Source organism: Schistosoma mansoni, chromosome 3, assembly GCF_000237925.1.
Source record: "Schistosoma mansoni strain Puerto Rico chromosome 3, complete genome".
Taxonomy (NCBI): domain Eukaryota; kingdom Metazoa; phylum Platyhelminthes; class Trematoda; order Strigeidida; family Schistosomatidae; genus Schistosoma; species Schistosoma mansoni.
The window spans coordinates 20,410,931-20,430,654 of NC_031497.1; the positions used below are offsets into that span (position 1 = coordinate 20,410,931).

The following is a 19,724-nucleotide window of genomic DNA, read 5'->3' on the forward strand; positions in this document are numbered from 1 at the left end:
AGTAGACAGTGCACTGCTGATGTACGACATTGTCTGATTACACTTAGTCGTGAATCAACAAATGAACCCTACAACCCACATAGTTTTGATTGTTGGCCATGGCCGGAATTGGTAATTGTTGAATTTAATTCAATAATATCCATATTTCAATTACTTAGGAAAACAAGTGTCCTACCGTTAGGGGAGTATGCCACGTTCTTCACAAATCTAAAGATGATTTACATGAAACGTGCTGTTGTTATGATCATATGTGCAATAATGAAACTTTGAAGATCGTCCCTATGTCTGAAGATCTCGGTAAGTTTTCAGTATTTTTTGGGTTTTACTAACGTCTATCAACTTTTGGGAGGAACTAGTTCTACGGTAGGTAGGTAGTTACGAGGGGTTAGTGCTGGCAAAATTGCTAAGATGTATATGCATCTATACAACAGCTTTCAAATGAAGTGTGACGACCTAAGTTTTAAATAGCATAGTTGTATGCCTGTTTGTTAGATTTATATGAAAGTGAAAACTCATGAACTTTGTAAGTTAGCTATGGAGCTACGATATTTACGCTTTGTGCAGTCGGCGCAGTTTATTTTTGCAGCTTTTGATATGACGTTTTTCGTTGATAAAACCTATTAGGTCCACAACAGTTGGTACTTGAACTGTAATGCATATAATGTCATTGTAGTACGGTTTCGTAATTGGTAAATTATTTTTGTCTGCATCCCATTATGGATGTTCCAAATGACATTCTGAAGGTCATATCGATGTTCTACCAGACAAATTTCCTCGCTTATAATATATTTTCTTTTACCGATCGAATGACTATTCATTCTCTCACTAAAAGTTGCACCGAAATGTACGTAATCCTATTTAATGCTCTCTAATCGAACACTCGAGGTCAAGTAAAAGCTTTAACAAGCTGTCAGCTAAAGTGATTGTCAGATGACATCCTTCAAGATTATCTACTTTCCTCGTTTTTAAACAACTTTGTCAAGAACATGCTTCTAGAGCAAATACTTCGTCCAAGCGCAAAACTCAGACTGCAAGTCGATTGATGGTGTTATGAACTTTAGTCAACTCATGTGGTTGGGATACGATTTATGTCTACACTGAATTTGGACACAGCCTAACTCAGTGGGCTCGTGAAGACTAAGTCTAGCTGAATGAAGAGATACCGTCAGCTCATTAAATCATTTAGATTTGATATTGAGGGGTTCAGAATCAGTTACAGTAAGACAAGCGTCTCTTTTTATTTCGCTTCAAGTGTCGAACACGGTAGTATTCTATCATTTTGGTTTCTCAGTTTCATTCACTTACTTCTTTCCTTTTCTATTCTCTACTGAAGTTTGTATAATAATACAAACTTCGACACTACAGTTTTTATTTGCTGATGTGAAGTATGACAGGTGAATCGATCTAGAAATGTTCTGCTTTTCTTTTTTTCCCCATATGCTTTGATCTTTTGTTAAGTGCAAGTACTGTGGTTAACATAACCAAATTGTTAATATAAATTTTGACTGTTAAGTATTTCTCATGCTTTTAATAATGTCTTCGTTTTGCTGGCTATTTTTGGTGTTCGTGTTAGTACAAACAAACTCTATTGTACAAAACATAGCAGCCTAGAATAGACATACTGTATGTTCCTATAAGCAGTCTGATGTATTACTACTTTGCTGACAAAATCTTGATAATTCTTAAGACTACCTAATCAAATTATTTGCTTGTCATCTTACGCACATTAAATAGCGAATTTTTGAATACCACAGGAATATATTTGAACATAGCTTAATCGGACAACTTTTAATCTGGTTTTTGTTGACTAGTGGTGGAATATTTTTTTTTCCCTAGTTAGAAAGTATATCCAAAGATCTCAACGAGTTACATAGATTTATACACTTCACTATTTATCATCAATATTAATCATTCAATTATGATGAAATAGTTAAATATGAATAATGCAATTTTTTGATCATTTAAATTACTAATCACCATAACTTCTGTTTTGCATATTAGTCAAGTTATTAATCGTATTCAAATAATTTAAGATGTGTAGGTGTAACATATTTACTGCTACTATTACAGTTACAATAGTCGCATTCTCAGGTTTGCTTTCGATAGAATTATATCTTGGAGCAAGAAAGTATTCGTTCTAATATCATTTTATTTCTTACTTGACTAAAACGGATAAAATATGTTTTGTAGTTTCACGCTCAAAGTGTATGTGCTTGATTTTACATTCTCTGCATATTAAAACGTATTGCAACTGATTACGTTCACTTTTATTTCTTTATTCTCTTCAAATGTTCGATTTTATGTCTCATCACTTTTATATCTTATAGGTCCAGGTAATCATCACAAAAGTGGTCTTGATCACTTTGGTTTACGGGTTCGTGATGGTGATTTGAATGTAATTGTAGCATCTCAGGATTTTCCAAACTCAGGCGTTGTTTCCCCCCAGCGTTCAGATTCGTACGAAGATCCTTCAGATAATGGATTACAGATAGATGCATTAACAATATTTGTCATTTGTGGGATATTACTGTCAACTGTATGCACAGTTATTTTACTCGTGTTTTGTTTATCTCCTCGATATAAAAAAGTCCGAATGAGATTTTTCCTTGCATGCAATCATCCATCTCCATCTTCACAATATTTTCAGAACAGTTTAGACAGTCGTGTTCATGGCGCACTATCAATTGTTGATTGTTTCCATTGTCCAAAAAGCTCGTCTTTCAAACCATCCTTTACCGGTGGTTCTGTTATAACTTATCCTGTGAAAAAATCAGAGATTTCATGTCACAATATTTCAAACGGTGATAATTTACACCAAGTGGGTTCCTGTATTGAATCACTAGGTAGTGGATTCGTTTTCTGTGATATATCGGAAACTGAATCGTGTGCTAAAGAATTAGCTAATTTACAGGTTAGTAATTACAGTTGAAATAAATGCATACACACGTACCTGTATGGACTTACTTTATTTCGAATGCCCTCTTTTGTGATATTTCAGGGGAACAATTTTTATAAATTAGGTAAATGAATACGTAATATGATGAAGAGTAGGAATTTTTCAAATATAAACGTTAGACTGAGTTGTCAGCTAGTAGTATGACACTCATGTTTCTGACCGTCTCATAAGATGTATTATTTAATAGTATTATTCAATAATAATACACGGACCTGCACTCAACAGCTGGATTTCTGGAAAGTAAATGAAGAAAATCAAACTTTTATTTATGCTACCTAACAGGTTGAGTCATAAGTATTCAGTTTCCGTCTGTAACAAACGGTTTAATACTTCTTTCTCCCTATTTCGTTTCGAAGTTTAATCACTTAAACCTACGTACTTTTGTGACAAGATTAAACAGTATACCTAGTCACTAAAGTTTCATATTGTCTAGTGTTTCACATCTAGTATCTATGTTTAGCTAGTTTTTACTGACACTTCATTGTCAAAATATGTGACAAGGAAGTTAAGGTTATCCGTATCTCGTTTTTGTTGATGAGTTTATTGATAAAAAAAACTGGTAACAACGGTTTAGAAATCTTAAATAAACTGATGGATTTTAAATCTACTCATCATTCTATTGAATATCAATCAATCTACATCTCACGAAGGCACTAGAATTGTGGTAAATACTACCAACAAGTTTACTTGTAAGTAGTATTGAATGAGACGTTGTATGGAAGATATCACAGTCGACAGACAGAGAGAAGGGTTTCAGTACGTCAAAAAGCATGGGATGGGCCAGACACTTAAAGACCAGCAGAGAAGACAGTTTAGAACCCTGATTGCAGAGCACACCACAGGACGAAAATAGAATATCGAAGCCTATGTATACATATAACATAAACTTTTTAATTTCGGTAAATAAACATTGAATTTAACAAACAGCATACATTATGTACGAGACAAAATCGCAATATTTTCAAAGAAAACTACAAATAATGGTTCCATGGTATGCATTTAGTTACCTGATCGACATTAAGAAAGGCTACTCAATGTTTAGAGAAGACTGTGTGTACAGACATTGTTCTATTAGAAGAACACGAATATCTGGATTAACCAGCTATTAATTACTTACTTACTTACGCCTGTTACTCCCAATGGAGCATAGGCCGCCAACCAGCATTCTCTAACACACTCTGTCCTGGCTGCGCCTTCCTTTATAGTTCATTTTTCTCATGTCTTACTCCATTTCTTGGCGCAATGTGTTTTTTGGTCTTCCTCTTCTCTGACCAACGGATCCGAAGTATCTTGTGTATACAACTGTTGAAAAACACCTGTATCTTCTGGATGGTGGCCTTTGTTGTTCTCCAGGTTTCCGCCCCATACAGTAGAACTGTCTTGCCATTTGTATTGAGAATTCTGACTTTGGTGTTGGTTGACAGACAGTTGTTTTGAGTTCCAGGTTTTTTTCAGTTGTAAATATTGTGCTCTTGCTTTGCCTATCCTCGCCTTCACATCTGCATCTGATTCATCGTGCTCATCAATGGTGCTTCCCAAATATGCAAAGGTTTTTGCACCCTCCAAAGCTTCTCCTTTATGTATGACTTGATTGGTTCATGCTGTGTTGTATCGGAGAGCCTTACTTTTTCCTTTGTGTATGTTGAAACCTACTACTGCTAAGGCTACTACTTCACTGATCGTCTTCTCCTGCGTTTGTTGTTGCATGTTTAATAGAAGAGCCAGATCATCTGCGAAGTCTGAATCGTCCAGCTGCATCCTGGGACATATGTTCCAGCCAATATAGCTCGGTTGGATCATCACGATAAGCAAGCCCGACCACCACGTCAAGGTTGCTGTTACGGTCGGGGAATGAATGTCACTGAGTTTTATTCCTTTATCTTCCCACTTATTATTCTTTGCATTCCTTTATGTTGTTAGTTGTTACTGATTAAATCTTGTCTAAGCTGTAATAACTATATACATTAAAGACTATTGATTTGAAATTACTACACTTCATGACGCTATAGGATTTATTTGTTATCTCAGATATTTGGAAATTCTCCAATAATTGCAAAGATTCATAATGTTTGTTGCGTGCATTTCTGACACCTTAAAGCTTTGAATTTTCCTCCATACAAAACTATAGATATTTCTTAATGAACATTTTTACCATAAAGCTATGATAAGCAACATTTACAGAATAAATCGTAATCCATTTATTGACGAGAGTGTGTTCACAAATTCAAGACTTTATGTAATACATGGATTCTTAGTAGAAGAACATTGTATAGTCGAGAACTACTTGTATTATACAAGAACATGAAGTACATCATTTTGTGATTACATCAACACTATGTTAACGTCTGAATTTTTCTACTTATCTCAGAATTTTGGGCCTTACAGCTATTTAATCTCATAATATTTATTTATAAAACTTATTTATCATTCGTGTTCATTTGGTGCTGAACCACACTCCAATTGTTAGGAATAATAATACTACTTAGATGCTCAAAGTGAAGCAGGTGGAGCGGGGCTTAAGCCTGTTACTTTATAGCTGAAAGTTGAGCGGCATAACCATCTAGCCAATCCCCTAAGATCGTATAATTTCCGATTGGATTAAAAGCTCAGTAACATTTAATTTAACTACGTTTGATTTATAAACCCAACTGTTTTCGACATCATTTTGTCAATCTTACTTCAATCTTCTTATTCTATCAGCTTGTGGCTAAGTTGTGTCATAAAGAAAAATTAATTGGTCGTGGTCGTTTTGCAGAAGTATGGCTTGCTAATGTTCCTTTTTCATTATTTACACATCAATTAAAAATAACTCAAGATTTATTAAATTATAAAAATCATGATAATGAAAATGATAGTAACAGAAAATTTCATCAATCATCAACAAATGGATCTATTCTTTGTCATAATTCAAATACAAATTTATCTTGGCATCTATTATGCTGTCAACAGGATAGTAGATTAACCAAAATCCCTAATACTATGTTGAAATGTCTCAATTCAAATACATCATTTACATTTGTCGATACTCACCCGGAAACATCCCTGGATTATTTGTACAGGTTAGTTGCTAGTATTTTATGGTTTATTTTTAATGTTTCGGTGTATTAGATACATATTGTGAACTAAATTAATGATACCTATTTCATGTTTCAATTATCAATGTCTTGAAGCTACCAATTTGTTGTTTAATCTATTTAGATCACCACTGTCTCAATATTTTTTTATTGATTGCAAATGTAAATACTATAAATATGAAGTGAACGAAATCACGGATGACATCGCTTCACAGAACATTGCCATGAATCGTGACCACAAATATTTACCATTTCCCATAACTTGGCAATTACTCATCCTAATCAGTCCACTTATAGAATCGGTTGATTAGGCTATAAATCTTCATCGACTGAGGTGGTTGGGATATGCGTTCATGACCAGCACTCAATTTAAGTATAATAATCATTTTTTATGGATATATAATCCATGAACTTATTGTATTTTGATTGATTATTGCTGGGTCAACATCAAAAAGCCTCATCTACCAAACTGATGTTTTTACTCTAGTTAGTGGAGCGGAAAAAAAGAAGAACACAGAAGTAGTTTCGTCCGCACTTTCGAAAGTGGATTAGTGATTTCTTAACACAGCACACGAACGTACCAAGGCCAACTCATATGTGTGGCAGTCTCTCTGCTGGTTATATCTATCTGTCTCATAAATTTATCAGTTTTCGTTCAGCCAAAGAAGAGAACTACGTATAATCATTATTTTGTTTTAAATTCAATTAGTATTGTTTATTTGAATCTTCCCATTGATGTTTAGGACTGCGACTGGTCAGTCTCTAATTGGCATATGTGCATACTGTGCGTATTGCCTTGATATAGCCTTAATTCACAAGCATTGTAAGCGTCCTGGATTCCACTGCTAGCCACTATCCATCTATTATTTTGTTTTGTTCATAAAGTACACGATACTTTATCATATTAGCACATTTAGACGATCGTAAATTCAAACCCTGATTCTCTCTACTTCAGTTTGAGCATCAGGCTAGTAGCCTTGTACATATGTAAGTAAAAAGTTTGAATCAACAGTGGAAATCCAGCTCTTTGTAGAAAATAAACTGAATTCGTGTTTAAGCGATTTGCATCTTCATCCCATTTCCTAATTGGCTAATAGCTGGCTCAAATTCTACTGTTTTCCTTAATCCTTTTTAAATATTTAGGTTTTTAGAGTATCAATGTTAATTAATTGTACAACTCATTATTATTATAATTACTTTGCTTTTCAAAATCATCAGTTTCGTGTTTGATAGACGGATTGTTTTCCGTTAGTTTCTGTTGTACTTTATCCAGTTAAGCATTTTATTACTGGCCATAATTATTATGGAATAATTAAATGTAAGGGAATCATCTGGTTTATTATTCACTGAATTACCATAGTTTGTATGAATGTATGTATGTGTTTGCGTGTGTGAATTGTATACTCACTTTTCATTGGTTTTATTTGTTTATTAAACTTTCGGTTAATTGATTAACTGACTGCATGCTAGTAACCGTGTCGCTTGTATACTGAATGCCTATTTTAATTGTCCACATAAAGTAGGCTTTTCCAAAAATGAAATGAAATTCTTCCAAGCCCATCTGATCAATATAAAATGGTATAAAATTCTTCCCTTTTCTCCATGTGCATAATGTGTAGGTGGACTAATAATAATTATGTTTAATAATAATAATACAAAGTGTTTGATAATGGTTTTGTATCTTGTTGTTAACATTATCATTACTACTATATTTGTGATCAGATTATGATGAAATAATCTTGTTAAATTTGGTCATTGGTCATTGTTATTACTTTCAATACTGTTCATATCTAATAACAGTAATAATTTGGTTGGAATTAGCAGATAATAATTATATACATGCATCTCCAACTAATTTAAGTCCTTGATTAGTATAATCCATCATGATAACTCCATTATATGCTACTTATATTTCTAGCTCTAAACAGTGATTTTTCTACGGGAAACGTGTATTAATCACAATAAAATCATAGAATATACCAGAGGAAATTGTCTAACTCTCAAATATTGCCTCAGTTTTTCAATTATTTCTTCACTTATATGCTTTGTTATTATCTTGGATAAGAATTTGGATTTTTCCATCTTTATAGTTGCAAACTATCCAAATAAATTCATGGCTAGTTCTATTATCTTTGATTTTTCGGAGTCCATCATTGACAAGCTTTGTTTTGAAGAAACAGGGATGTGTTGGAGCCCGATTCGGAGTGTTAGAAAGCATTAGTGATAGTTTCTGAACGTTTTATAGGAGTTGAGTGATTTCGAAATTCATTTAGCGAAAGAGTCCCTTTTGTAAACGTCAATAGAATCCAAAGTTGTCGTACTTATGTCCTTAACACGATTGGTCAACCTTACAAGTCATTACTAATTTCACCATCTTTTTTATAAGTTCCCGGAAACTTCAAGGTCTGTTGTACCCTTATAAACAGGATTTGATTTCTGTACCCAAATTAACCTTGAAGTAATTTATGCGAGTATTCGTCAATATTAGAACGAATAGTTTGACAGAAATCGGTCTCCGAGTATAGAGAAGACACTGTTTGTGAAAATTATATTTAAAATAAACTGAGTTTGAGATTTAAGTAATCCCAATGTTTCGTCTAACAAACTTGTCTGGACTCCAGTTGCATTACAGCCTTTTTATTCGTTCAGAGAATTCGTAAATAAGTGGGAATCTGGAATTCGGTATGGAAGTTATAGTCACATGCGTTTAACGCTATTCTATCTTTGTTCATTCTTGCTTACATTTGGATTTTTATACTTTTTTCCTATCGGAAGTTTTCAAACAAATGGGAATATTTTATTTCAACTAACTTTTTGTATACATATATTATATGAAAATTCCCATATAGTGCTGAACTTGAACAGCGACGGGAATTAAGTGCATGATTCTAGGTAAAGAAAGAAGGTATACCAGTCAATTAATTGACTCATCTGCACTTTTTTCTGAACCTAGTTTTGTGTTGAGTCAAATAAGTCTGTTTCTCTTTGTTATAGAGAGGTACTTTAAGGTTTTGCTGAAAGGTACTCATTTGAATTGTTAAAATGAATCAAGAGAATGCTAGTCAATCGATTACCTACCTATGGATTTTATGTGTCTAGCGAATAGAGCTTCTTATGTGACCGAAGTATCGACCTGAAGCTTGTAGAAACATTTATTTTTGTCCTGATATTTGATCATCGGTTTCTTCAAAATTTTACTTTCATCATGGAAGAGACTGAAGGGACTCATTATCCTTTTTTTGCGGCCCCATGACTTTTGTTTTTCATCTGTTATCTTTTGCTGAATGTTGTTTCCAAACTAATTAATTCCTTAACAGAGTCAACCACATAAACTTTAAGCTGCTTAGGTGAATATCATCCTAGTATTTTGGAGTAAAAACTTTGTTCTTGTGATCGCCTGTGTTGAACAGCAGGTTTTATTCCCAATGTATTCCATTTAGACTAAAACCAATCAGTTACAATCTGTCTGTTGCTTTTTCCTGTGACTGATAGATGCGATCATTGTAAAAGAATTATTCAGTAGTTCTGCGGCAAATATGAATACCACTCAATACTTAAAGTTAATCATTCCATTGCTAAGTATAACATGAGTGATAAACGAAAATAAGTTCCACTTATCTCCTTCATCCTCAACTTATGTAAACAAAGATTTAATATGTTTCGTTAAATACTTCAACGGTTGGCTAAACAAATAGCTGTTACGCATCAATATACATATTTTTATCTTCCGTGCATAAAAATCATAAAATATCCTAAAAGGAAATATCATACATTATGTGTAAATTTAATGGACAGTTGTTCATTCATTAATAGTGTGAAATTATAAACCATGCGGCTCTAAAATCTCTATTCACTAACAGACTTAAATGATAAAACCGTCAGTCTTGTTAGTTTTATTTTGGGGGATGGTAACCACCCCACTCCTAAATTTATTCTAGCTTGGACGAAATTCGTCTTTTAATACAAAGTTATGGTATCTTTCATGTGCTGATCTTTTTTATTTCATTCGTAAATACGTGTTGCCCTAACCTTTTTTTCTCATTACATCTACTCAAACCTAGTGAGAAGAGTGAAACTTCAATTCCGTTGAAAAAAGAAACGAAAGATTATCCTGATGACAAGGAAAATGTACATCATGCCGAAACAAATACCTCTCCTTTATTATTGTCAACCAGAACAGTTTCATCTACTGATGTAAACAATAATTCACTAATAAACAATTTTACTACGAATGATGAATCTCCTATGCCTGTGGCCGTAAAAACATTCACTGCTAATGAATATGATGCATGGAAAACAGAATTGGGGATTTTCAAGGCTATCCATTCAATAAACAAACGATTGCCTGCAGTTGTTTCTAGTACTGCTACTACTGCTCCAACTACTATTAATACTACTGCTACAATAACAATTACTACTACTAATAATGGTAGCATTAGTAATAACAATACTAGTAATAATAGTACTACTACCACTGATACTGTCGGTACAATAAGCAACATAAATTCCTTCAGTATCCAATATGTACACGAAATATTAAGACATATTGGGCATCCTAATATTGTTTTACTATTAGGAGCAGGATCGGTAAGTTGTTAAATTCACTAAAATCACTGAATGCTTTTATTGTCCACTTTCTCAAATAAGTATATTGAGTACTTTGACTTTATTTTAGAATACCCTGTAGAAAAATTGAATGAACAGAAATATGGATGTGTTTATGAATTTAGATACTGATAAATTTGCAATGTGAGTTCGTAAGCATTCTATTAGATATCCTAGATCTAAGGTGGAATAATAGTAAAGCCTATGTTTATCAATAAGATTTATAATTTTAACACTTGAACATTTGTATTGCATAATCTTATTGCCGTGAAAACATTGTACGGACAAAAAAACTCGAAAGCTTGTTTTATGATTATCGTCTTCTTCATCTTTTAATTAAATTTTTATGATGGATTATAAACAAGTATTTTTTAGTTATCTTGGATGAATTGTTTGCATGTTATTGAGAGTTTTATTTCACTGAGCAACAGTTTAGTTAGTTAGTAATTCTCTCTTTAGAATTATATTCAATAAAGCGTCGCAACTTTCTTTGACGAATGTGTTCGTCCATCCGACTATTTCATTGCAGTATTCATTCATCAGTATTTCTGTAAACTATAGTTTCTTTATTACCCAAATAGAATTGATTGTTTAGGCCCTACAAACAGTGGTGCAAAATAGGGTATCTTTTTCAAAGTGCTAATTCATATAACTTGTTAGTTGGTGATCTACGTAATGTCACTGAGTTTCGGTTATCTAAACAAGCAAGTTTGCCAATATGTAATATGGTTCTTATTAATTAACATCAAACAGCTTGCAAGCTGCATGTAACTCTCGTGTTAATGTCTTTAGCTTGTATTTATTTTCTCCAATATATTGTCCATTTAGTCTTTTTGAATGAACATCAATGTGTTATTGGTTCAGATGTCTGTTAGTAAATGTTAGCAATAACCTATCAAACTTTCGGTCTGATTCGGTCAATAGCCTCAAATTACCTGTTTATATTAGAATTATCTGTAGATTTCAAGTGATCAGTGAATTACTACTCTTCGCTACATCCCATGGAGGAAATAACTTTATTCTTATCTCTTTGATAAAAATCATGACATTTTTGTTTGGTTTAAGGCAGTTATAATATTACCGACTGTAGGAGCTTCATCAATGTAGTGGTCGAGCTTCCATACCATGATGAGCCGTCAATCGAGCTATTAGCTAGAACACCCATCCCTTTGAATCCTAATGCCCAAGGTCATACTCTCGATTGTATATAGGTGTAACAGCGGTAAGGTGTTCCCATAAGGGAAACCAGCATCTTCAGCGATTCTATCTTGTCATAACTGAAAGAGAGGGTTTTAAAAGGTCAACCTCAAAAGAGTACGTCTCACCAGATCTCTGGCACCGGCGCTAAAGTTTGAATAGCATGTTGCTAACATATCAAAAGCTCCTCACAGGACAACCATATGTGACCAGCCTCGAGCAGAACTTGTGCATTCTTCACCTACTAAGATTTTTTTATTTTATTGAATAATAAAATAAAAAGCCATGTAACATTTTTTAACCATCCAGTCTATTGTAAACGGCCGTGTTTAGTAGCAATTTAATTCTCTGGTAAAGTACACATTTGGGATGCGTTCCTCCCCATCTAAATGTAAATTGTTACTCCAGGACTGGCCTGCGTCAACACCTGAACTAAGGATAGGGAGCGAAGTAGTCGAACGCGTCGACAACTTCACTTATCTTGGAAGTCTGATCAGCCCTAATGGGTTGGTGTCTGACGAAATCTCAGCACGGATTCAGAAGGCTCGTTTGGTTTTTGCCAACTTACGTCACCTATGGCGAAGACGAGATATCCGTCTATCAATTAAGGGAAGAGTATACTGCGCGGCAGTTCTCTCTGTTCTACTTTACTGCTGTGAAACATGGCCATTAAGATTAGAAGATACTTGTAAGTTACTAGTATTTGACCACAGATGCCTTAGAAATATTGATCACATCTGCTGGGATCACCGGGTAAGTAATAGTGAGGTTAGACACAGGGTGTTAGAGAATGATGGTAAATCAGTTGATGAGGTGATGAATCTTCATCGACTGAGATGGTTTGGGCATGTGTTACGTATGCCTGAACACCGATTACCACGACGCGCAATGCTGACTAGTGTAGGGGATGGTTGGAAAAGAGTCAGGGGCGGCCAAACCAAAACGTGGCATCAGTGCTTGAAAACACTAACTTCTAGTCTGAGCCATGTTGGTAGATGCAGACTACCTGGTTGGGGTCCGCGTGACTATCGTAACCAATGATTGGAGACTCTAAGTGAAATGGCTCAGAATCGATCACAATGGCGTAGGTGTATACACCCTTTATCTTCCCTTAAACCGTGAGATTAAAATAGCCTCATATCTGTCTTATGAATAGTTAAATTTCTTACTGTATAAAATAATAGATGAGACTGATTTGGTAATTTCTTTTAAAGATTTTTAATAAATCAACTGATTTATAATCTAACATTCTTTTGCGCCTTATGATTTCCTTAATATATACTTGTCACTATTGTCTAATTCCTTCTTTGTCATATCGTATATTTTTAAAAGTGCAAACGACAAAATTTCCCCCTCCCATCTTTATTGGTTTGTTTTTTTTAGTCATTTAACTTTGAAAGAAAGTTATTTATCTATTCAATCCACTGTAGTTTTTACTTGTGTCACTTGACAATTGTTTTCTGTTTTTTTTTTATTTTGAAAAAATCGAAATTTCTTTGTTTCCCCCTAATGTTTACATTTTTTTTCATTACTTTTTATTTTCTTTTATTGTTTTATACTCAATAATTATTTCTCCATGTGATTTCTTCTTCTTTCTTGAAGACAAAATACTTTCTTTGTTCTATCCTTCTTTGCACTAAGTCATTGAAGGTATATACTTAATTTATACATTTTATATAATGTTAATGTAATGATTGACTTTATATTTTTCTACTGAAATTATTCCTGACTAGTTATCGGTTAAAACGGCATAGAGATGATAGATTCTCGACTTTCAGAATTATCCTGTACTTTTTTTTAATTCTACGAAGTCATATTTTCTTCTAATGTTTTATACTACCATTAATACTGTTATTACGTTTACCACTCTGGGATCTCTTTTTACTGGTATGGTGTTCTGGGAACTTGAACCAATAAACATATTTACCAGGTTCTACCGTTGTGTATGAATGATTAATTTAATTATCTTTCAATTCTCTATCAAGTTCACCTCAGCCTAGCAATGTTAATAACTTGATTGTACGCAAATTAGATACTAATAATACGTAAGTAAATCAAACGTAAATAAAATAAATTGAGCAACTAATACACAACGATTTCAACTTCACATAAGTAGGGAGAGAGAAGTAGACTAAATTTTGCAAGAGAGCTTTTTTTATCTCAAGAAAAACCAATAAAATGAATGAGCATTACTGTACGTATATTATTAAACAAGATTTACAGAATCTCAGGAAAAGTGAAGTCAATAATTGAAGAGATGAATTACATTTGAGGTTTTATGATCAGTTTCACGTTTAGTGTTATTTTTTGCTCACTTCTGTTTATATTACTTCTAGTTTCTTGTTTTTATTTGTTATTCTTAAACATACGTACTGTTTTTACCCAGTTCTTGACATTCACGTAATCTTAAGTCATGTGCAGTGTAAAGTTTTCTTTTCGGGCTACTTTTTATTGGACACTTCACTCGACTGGTTCTTTGTTGAAAACACAACCTGAACAGGAACGTAAATACGTTCCAAAGTAAACATAGAGTTAAGCTAATATAGTAAGAAAACGTTCAGGGTACATATGAACTTATAACAGGAAATTCCTGGCGTTTTCACCTCATCTACTATCGATGATTATTATTTTATTTAAACACATAAATATTGGTACAGAAGGGCACCGGATGTACATGCGCCACACAAATCTCATTTGATTTATGTGAGGGCTGTGATACTGCCCGGGTGCCCAAACCGAAACAGGTGCGATGATTGATTGAAAATGAAGCAATCAGCGCGCTTCAATGTGATCTTGTCTGAAACGCACTGTAATCAAGTAATCGTCCTGCTATCAAGTGGTCAACTGATAATCGCTTATTTTACTTTATCATGTCTATTAGTCCTTCGCGACGTGATTTATTGCAACATCTGACAATTAAGTCATGTTACTAGGAAAGCCTGAATATTTATGGGTTTTTCGGTGTGAATTACATATATAATTGTTATAATTATTAATACTATCGTGTATAAATTAATTGTGTAACCATAATATTTCCTCGTGTAATTAATTCGGATAAATTATAAGGTTCAACTTTGCCGATCGACAATCACGGAATATCGTTTAGTTATGGAATTTGCTTCAGGTGGTTCATTGCGTCAACTTTTGTCACAAGGTGGTTGGTTATCATTTACTGAAATACTAAAAATATCTGATGATATTGTACAAGGTCTAGGCTTTCTACACAGTGATTTAGTGAATAGACAGCAATCCAATGGTCATCGAATTGTATATGGAAAATATCCAGTGGCTCATCGTGATTTAAAACCAGAAAATATATTAATACGTTTTGATGGAACTGTTTGTTTGTCGGATTTCGGACAATCTGTATGCTTGGCAGAAAATTCACCCAATAGTCCGACATCAAATAACTCGTGTGGAACATCATTACAAGATGTGTTGACTACGACGTATTCAGTTAGCTCAGCATTGGAGTCTATGCCGAAGGTAATATTTATTTTGTTTTTTCTTGTGCATTTTTTACTCATTGCCTTGTTTCAAAATTACTAGCTGATACTCCGAAATGATGAAGAAGACTTGTGATTCAGGTGGTTAATTTCAAGGTTGAGTTATTTGAGCTGACTAATCTGACCGCGAGGCTCAAATAGCCTATTTAGACAAAACAATCAGGGTGTACTTCAAGTGGAATTCACTCATCTCAACATTACAATAAAGATCTAGTAATTCGCGTTTGTCTTCTGCCTCTGTAGAATATGGTCTCCTAACATTTATCACGGTGTAAAGGTATATAATTGTTTGCGTATTGGTTTAAGTAATAAATATTCCCAGTTTCAACCACAAACTGATATTAGCTAGACCACCACTAAAAACCTGGAAGCATTGGACAGCCATTTTATTATGGTTTGGGACTCGTCAGTCCGCATCCGGGAATCGAACCCGGAACTTCCGATCTCACGCTTAATCTCTAGACCCCTGTGATATGGTTGAAGCTAAATCGATTCCGCGGTAACGAACGAAAGCCAATGACACAATGACACGATAAGCTATTCTAATCTGTTGTCCCAGACCCCGCTAACTAGATGAAGAAGTCCAAGGCAAGTAGGGGAATATATATGTATTCCGTAAGCAGCCGAGTACAAGCAATCGAATAAGGGAAAAAGTCAAGCGCATTTATACAGCAACAATTTGCCCTTGAGCATCATTAGTAAATAGCACACACAAAGAAACAATGGACCAATAGCGTCTAAGATAGTTTACAAGTGGGAAATATGACGTGAAGGTAAAAAGAGCGCGTTTGGCGCGAAAACAGCTAAATTCAAATTTTCAAAATAAAATTACAAAACTAAGCCATTTACCAAGTAAGTTCTGGGGATTTGACATCCCCAACACCCTAAGCCAGTATCCAACGGTGCTGATGTCTAACTTTGATCGATTAGTAGTATTGCCCAACCCTTACTCATTGCGTGCAGTGGATAACTGTTTCACATCTGACACGGATTGTACTCCACTGCCCCCCTATACCAATAATAATCATGTGCTTACTAGCTTCAAGATACAAGTTATGGAGTTTTAATGGAAAGCTAAGGTTAATGGATTTTAATCCGTGTCGAATGTGAGGGTTATCCACTGCACACAGTGGCTAAGAGTTGCTCAATACCGCAAATCGACCAAAGTTAGACATCAGCACCTCTGGGTACCGGCTAAGATCAATTAGTGATTTAAACTATAAAAATTACCTTAAATCCCCTGTACAAATAAATATCTGACGGATTAATTTATTAAATTGCAAAATGTTTTTCTGTTCACATATAAACTATTTCAGCAAGTACCGTGATTTTATCAATAACTTAGTTTTCCGTGTACAAATGTATATATTTTATATTCGAGATTAATAAACCATCTTTTTAATATTTCAACCCCACAGAATTATGTGATCTGCCTATTTCATTGCTACAAGAGAATTTCTGAACAATAGACTCAAAAGTTTTATAAAGTGTTTTTACTCTAGAAGTACATTTGTGACTGTTTATTATTATTTAAACACAAACATTGGTACAAGGAGGCACCAAATGCATATGCGCCACACAAATCTTTCGATATTTATTAGGGTCGGAAGGTAGTTTTCTTAGGAGGCCACACCCCGAACCTTTGACCTAAAGGTCTAATCCACAAGGCAGTGGAGCAACGTCAGGAGATTCAGTTCCATGGTAGCCGATGACCAACAATAGGTTCATACTCCATTTGTTCCCTCTGGATTCTGGAGCCCGCGATTGGTTGGGAAGCAAGGTTTTCCAACTCCCCTAGGTGGAGCTTCCGTATCCATCAATCTGGTTAAAGCATCGGACGTTCGCATTTCATCTTCTCAATTTCGTGAACACCCCCGCTATCAGAATAAAGTGAGTAGGACTTTGCTGTCAGTGGTTGTATGCACGTGGTCATGTGAGAGCATTTGTAGAGGGAGAGCGGAATCTCTCCACCCTTGTCCGTACCAGGGCATTTGGGAGTCAATTTGTGACCAATTTGGTTAAAAAGAGAAAACGTAGATAGTCTTGATAGGATACCACTCTATGTTGCTAATTCAGCCAATATCTTGTCATAAACTTTTATCCTTCCAGAAATGTTTTAGTTAAAATTGATATTCAATGATAATACAGGGTGGACATGTGTGATAGGTACTTACGAGATTCATTATCTACTCAGGCTCACAAATGAACAAGTAAAGGGAGTAAAGATAGCCACTCAAAAAGTAGGTTCTTTTCTAATAAATGCTGAATTCATGTGTGTATCATCTTTTATTTTATCTCACAGCAAAGTAATAATTCGTTATTATAATTTTTCGCCAATAGGCTGGCACTTTACGATATCAGGCCCCAGAAATTATTGATGGTGCTATATCTTTCACTGGGTGGGCTTTACTACGTACCGATATATATTCTTTGGGATTGATCTTATGGGAGTTGCTCACAGCTGTTCTTCTACCTGTTGACCATGAAAATGCTTTAGAAGGCGATTATGAGACTCACAATATTGATTTTAAGTTGATCGACTCTCCTGCAAACGCATCCCCATCGATTGGTTCAGATTTATGTTTGATGAATGGTTTACACCCTGAATTTGACCTTCTGGACCCACGCAACTCTGTAAATGTGGCGCATCGTACACCAGAACATAGGAAAATGAAAAAGCGGCACCACTGGCTACCGTATGAAAAGGAACTGGGATCATTGTGTAATTCTTCAGCTGCTTTACAACAGCTTGTATGTCTGGAAAAATATCGTCCAGCTGGTCATCCGTCCTGGTTTCATTCAACTGTACGTTATTGATATTTCGGTAGTCCAAAGTTTGTCCTTCAGCTTGTTTACTTGTGTAGGACGTTTAGTTCTAAACAAACGATTTGAAGTGTTAGAATTAATCATATGCGTGTCTACATTTTGCTGCTAGGTGTGGTTAACCTGTCATATTATAATTTTGTCAATCCTACATTAAATCTATAAACATATTTTTACTTTGGTCATAATATTTGATTTACTTATCATATATTAGAGATTCCAATCTATTTCACTTAGTTGCAAATAGAAAACATGATTCTTTCATATGGTATATTATTCATCTATAAATTGTTTTGTGACTTCTAACATTTCATGCTGTTATAATTGGTCAACAGTTTAAATATTTTCTGATACAGTCTATATCTTCATCTTGAAGATATTCATCAAGCTGTAATGGCTGGTTAGTGTTAAAAATTAAACGCAGCATAACTATTTCAAAAGTCATTATGAATGTCAGGACTATTGATCTTAACTGACATCCTTCATCTGATAGCTATTAATTAATATTCTAACCATTATACCATCTCTCCATTGTTAGTGGATAAGTATAGTGTAATACATTGAATGTATATCATATCAAATAAGAAACAAGATGATAGTTAATGATGATAATTTATGTTTTGAAAATTAGTGTAGAATGCACACTATTTTACAGGCGTAATCAGATTGATACATTGACTGACCAGTTGCAGTCCTAAACATCATCAATGGGAAGATTTAAACAAGTAATACTAAGTGAATGAGTGTATTGGTTTAAAAAATTCAGTGTTATGTTTGAAAAGACTTGTTAACAAATTACAACTTCAGTAAAACAAAATTTTCTACCGAAAATAATATTACTGATTATATATTTTTCTGTTTGTTTACTGAAATCGATTTCGGCTTATCCTCTTTTCGTTTTTATCTTTTTTTTTAAAAAAAAAATAGTTGATCACTCATTTTTATCGTACAATTAATGAATGTTGGGATCATGATCCAGAAGCACGCCTTACAGCTGATTGTATTTTAAAACGAATACGATTTTTAAAAGGTCAAATGAATAAAACAAAAAAATCAGATTAAAAGAAAATTGAAAAATAATACACACAATCAATTCTATTTATATTTATGTATATCCCTCAGGTTGATTAAAACATAGAGATATAAAAAACTGGTCAGGAATGTTATCTCCTAATGGAACAAAAATCAAGCTCTTCTCACATGTTATAATAAACCTGTCATCGTGTTCCTGTTATTTTTACGTTACTTCTTCATTTATTTTTTTAGAAATCCATTCCATTGGTAGGAAGTTATCGTGAAATTTTCTCACCTTTTTTTGTTTTTCTAAACGAAGACATTCCTTTGTTTCTCGCCCTGTTTATTTATCTCTTGTCAATTTTACACTGTACGTGTTTGCCTCTGCTGTTTGGTCTTTATAATGCAGTATCGACTATCCTATATATATATATATATATATATATATATATATATATATATATATAGGTAAATACTACCTCTAAAATAAATTCATACTGTTTTATAATATTTGTTAATCATCATCTAATAAGGTCTACTACCTATTTA

The 19,724-nt window shown here is 34.0% G+C and overlaps 1 protein-coding gene across 1 annotated transcript; it reads left to right on the forward strand.

Annotated features, from left to right (window-relative positions):
• Positions 1-61: 61 nt before the first annotated feature.
• Positions 62-19,387, forward strand: Smp_144390 (putative tgf-beta receptor; the record flags this gene model as incomplete). The annotated part of the gene is made up of 8 exons (XM_018799591.1): positions 62-111; positions 182-297; positions 2,328-2,911; positions 5,657-6,015; positions 10,092-10,380; positions 14,899-15,318; positions 17,679-18,143; positions 19,089-19,387. The coding sequence occupies 8 exons, from the start codon at positions 62-64 to the stop codon at positions 19,221-19,223; spliced, it is 2,418 nt and encodes an 805-aa protein (XP_018651365.1). The 3' UTR covers positions 19,224-19,387.
• Positions 19,388-19,724: the final 337 nt, after the last annotated feature.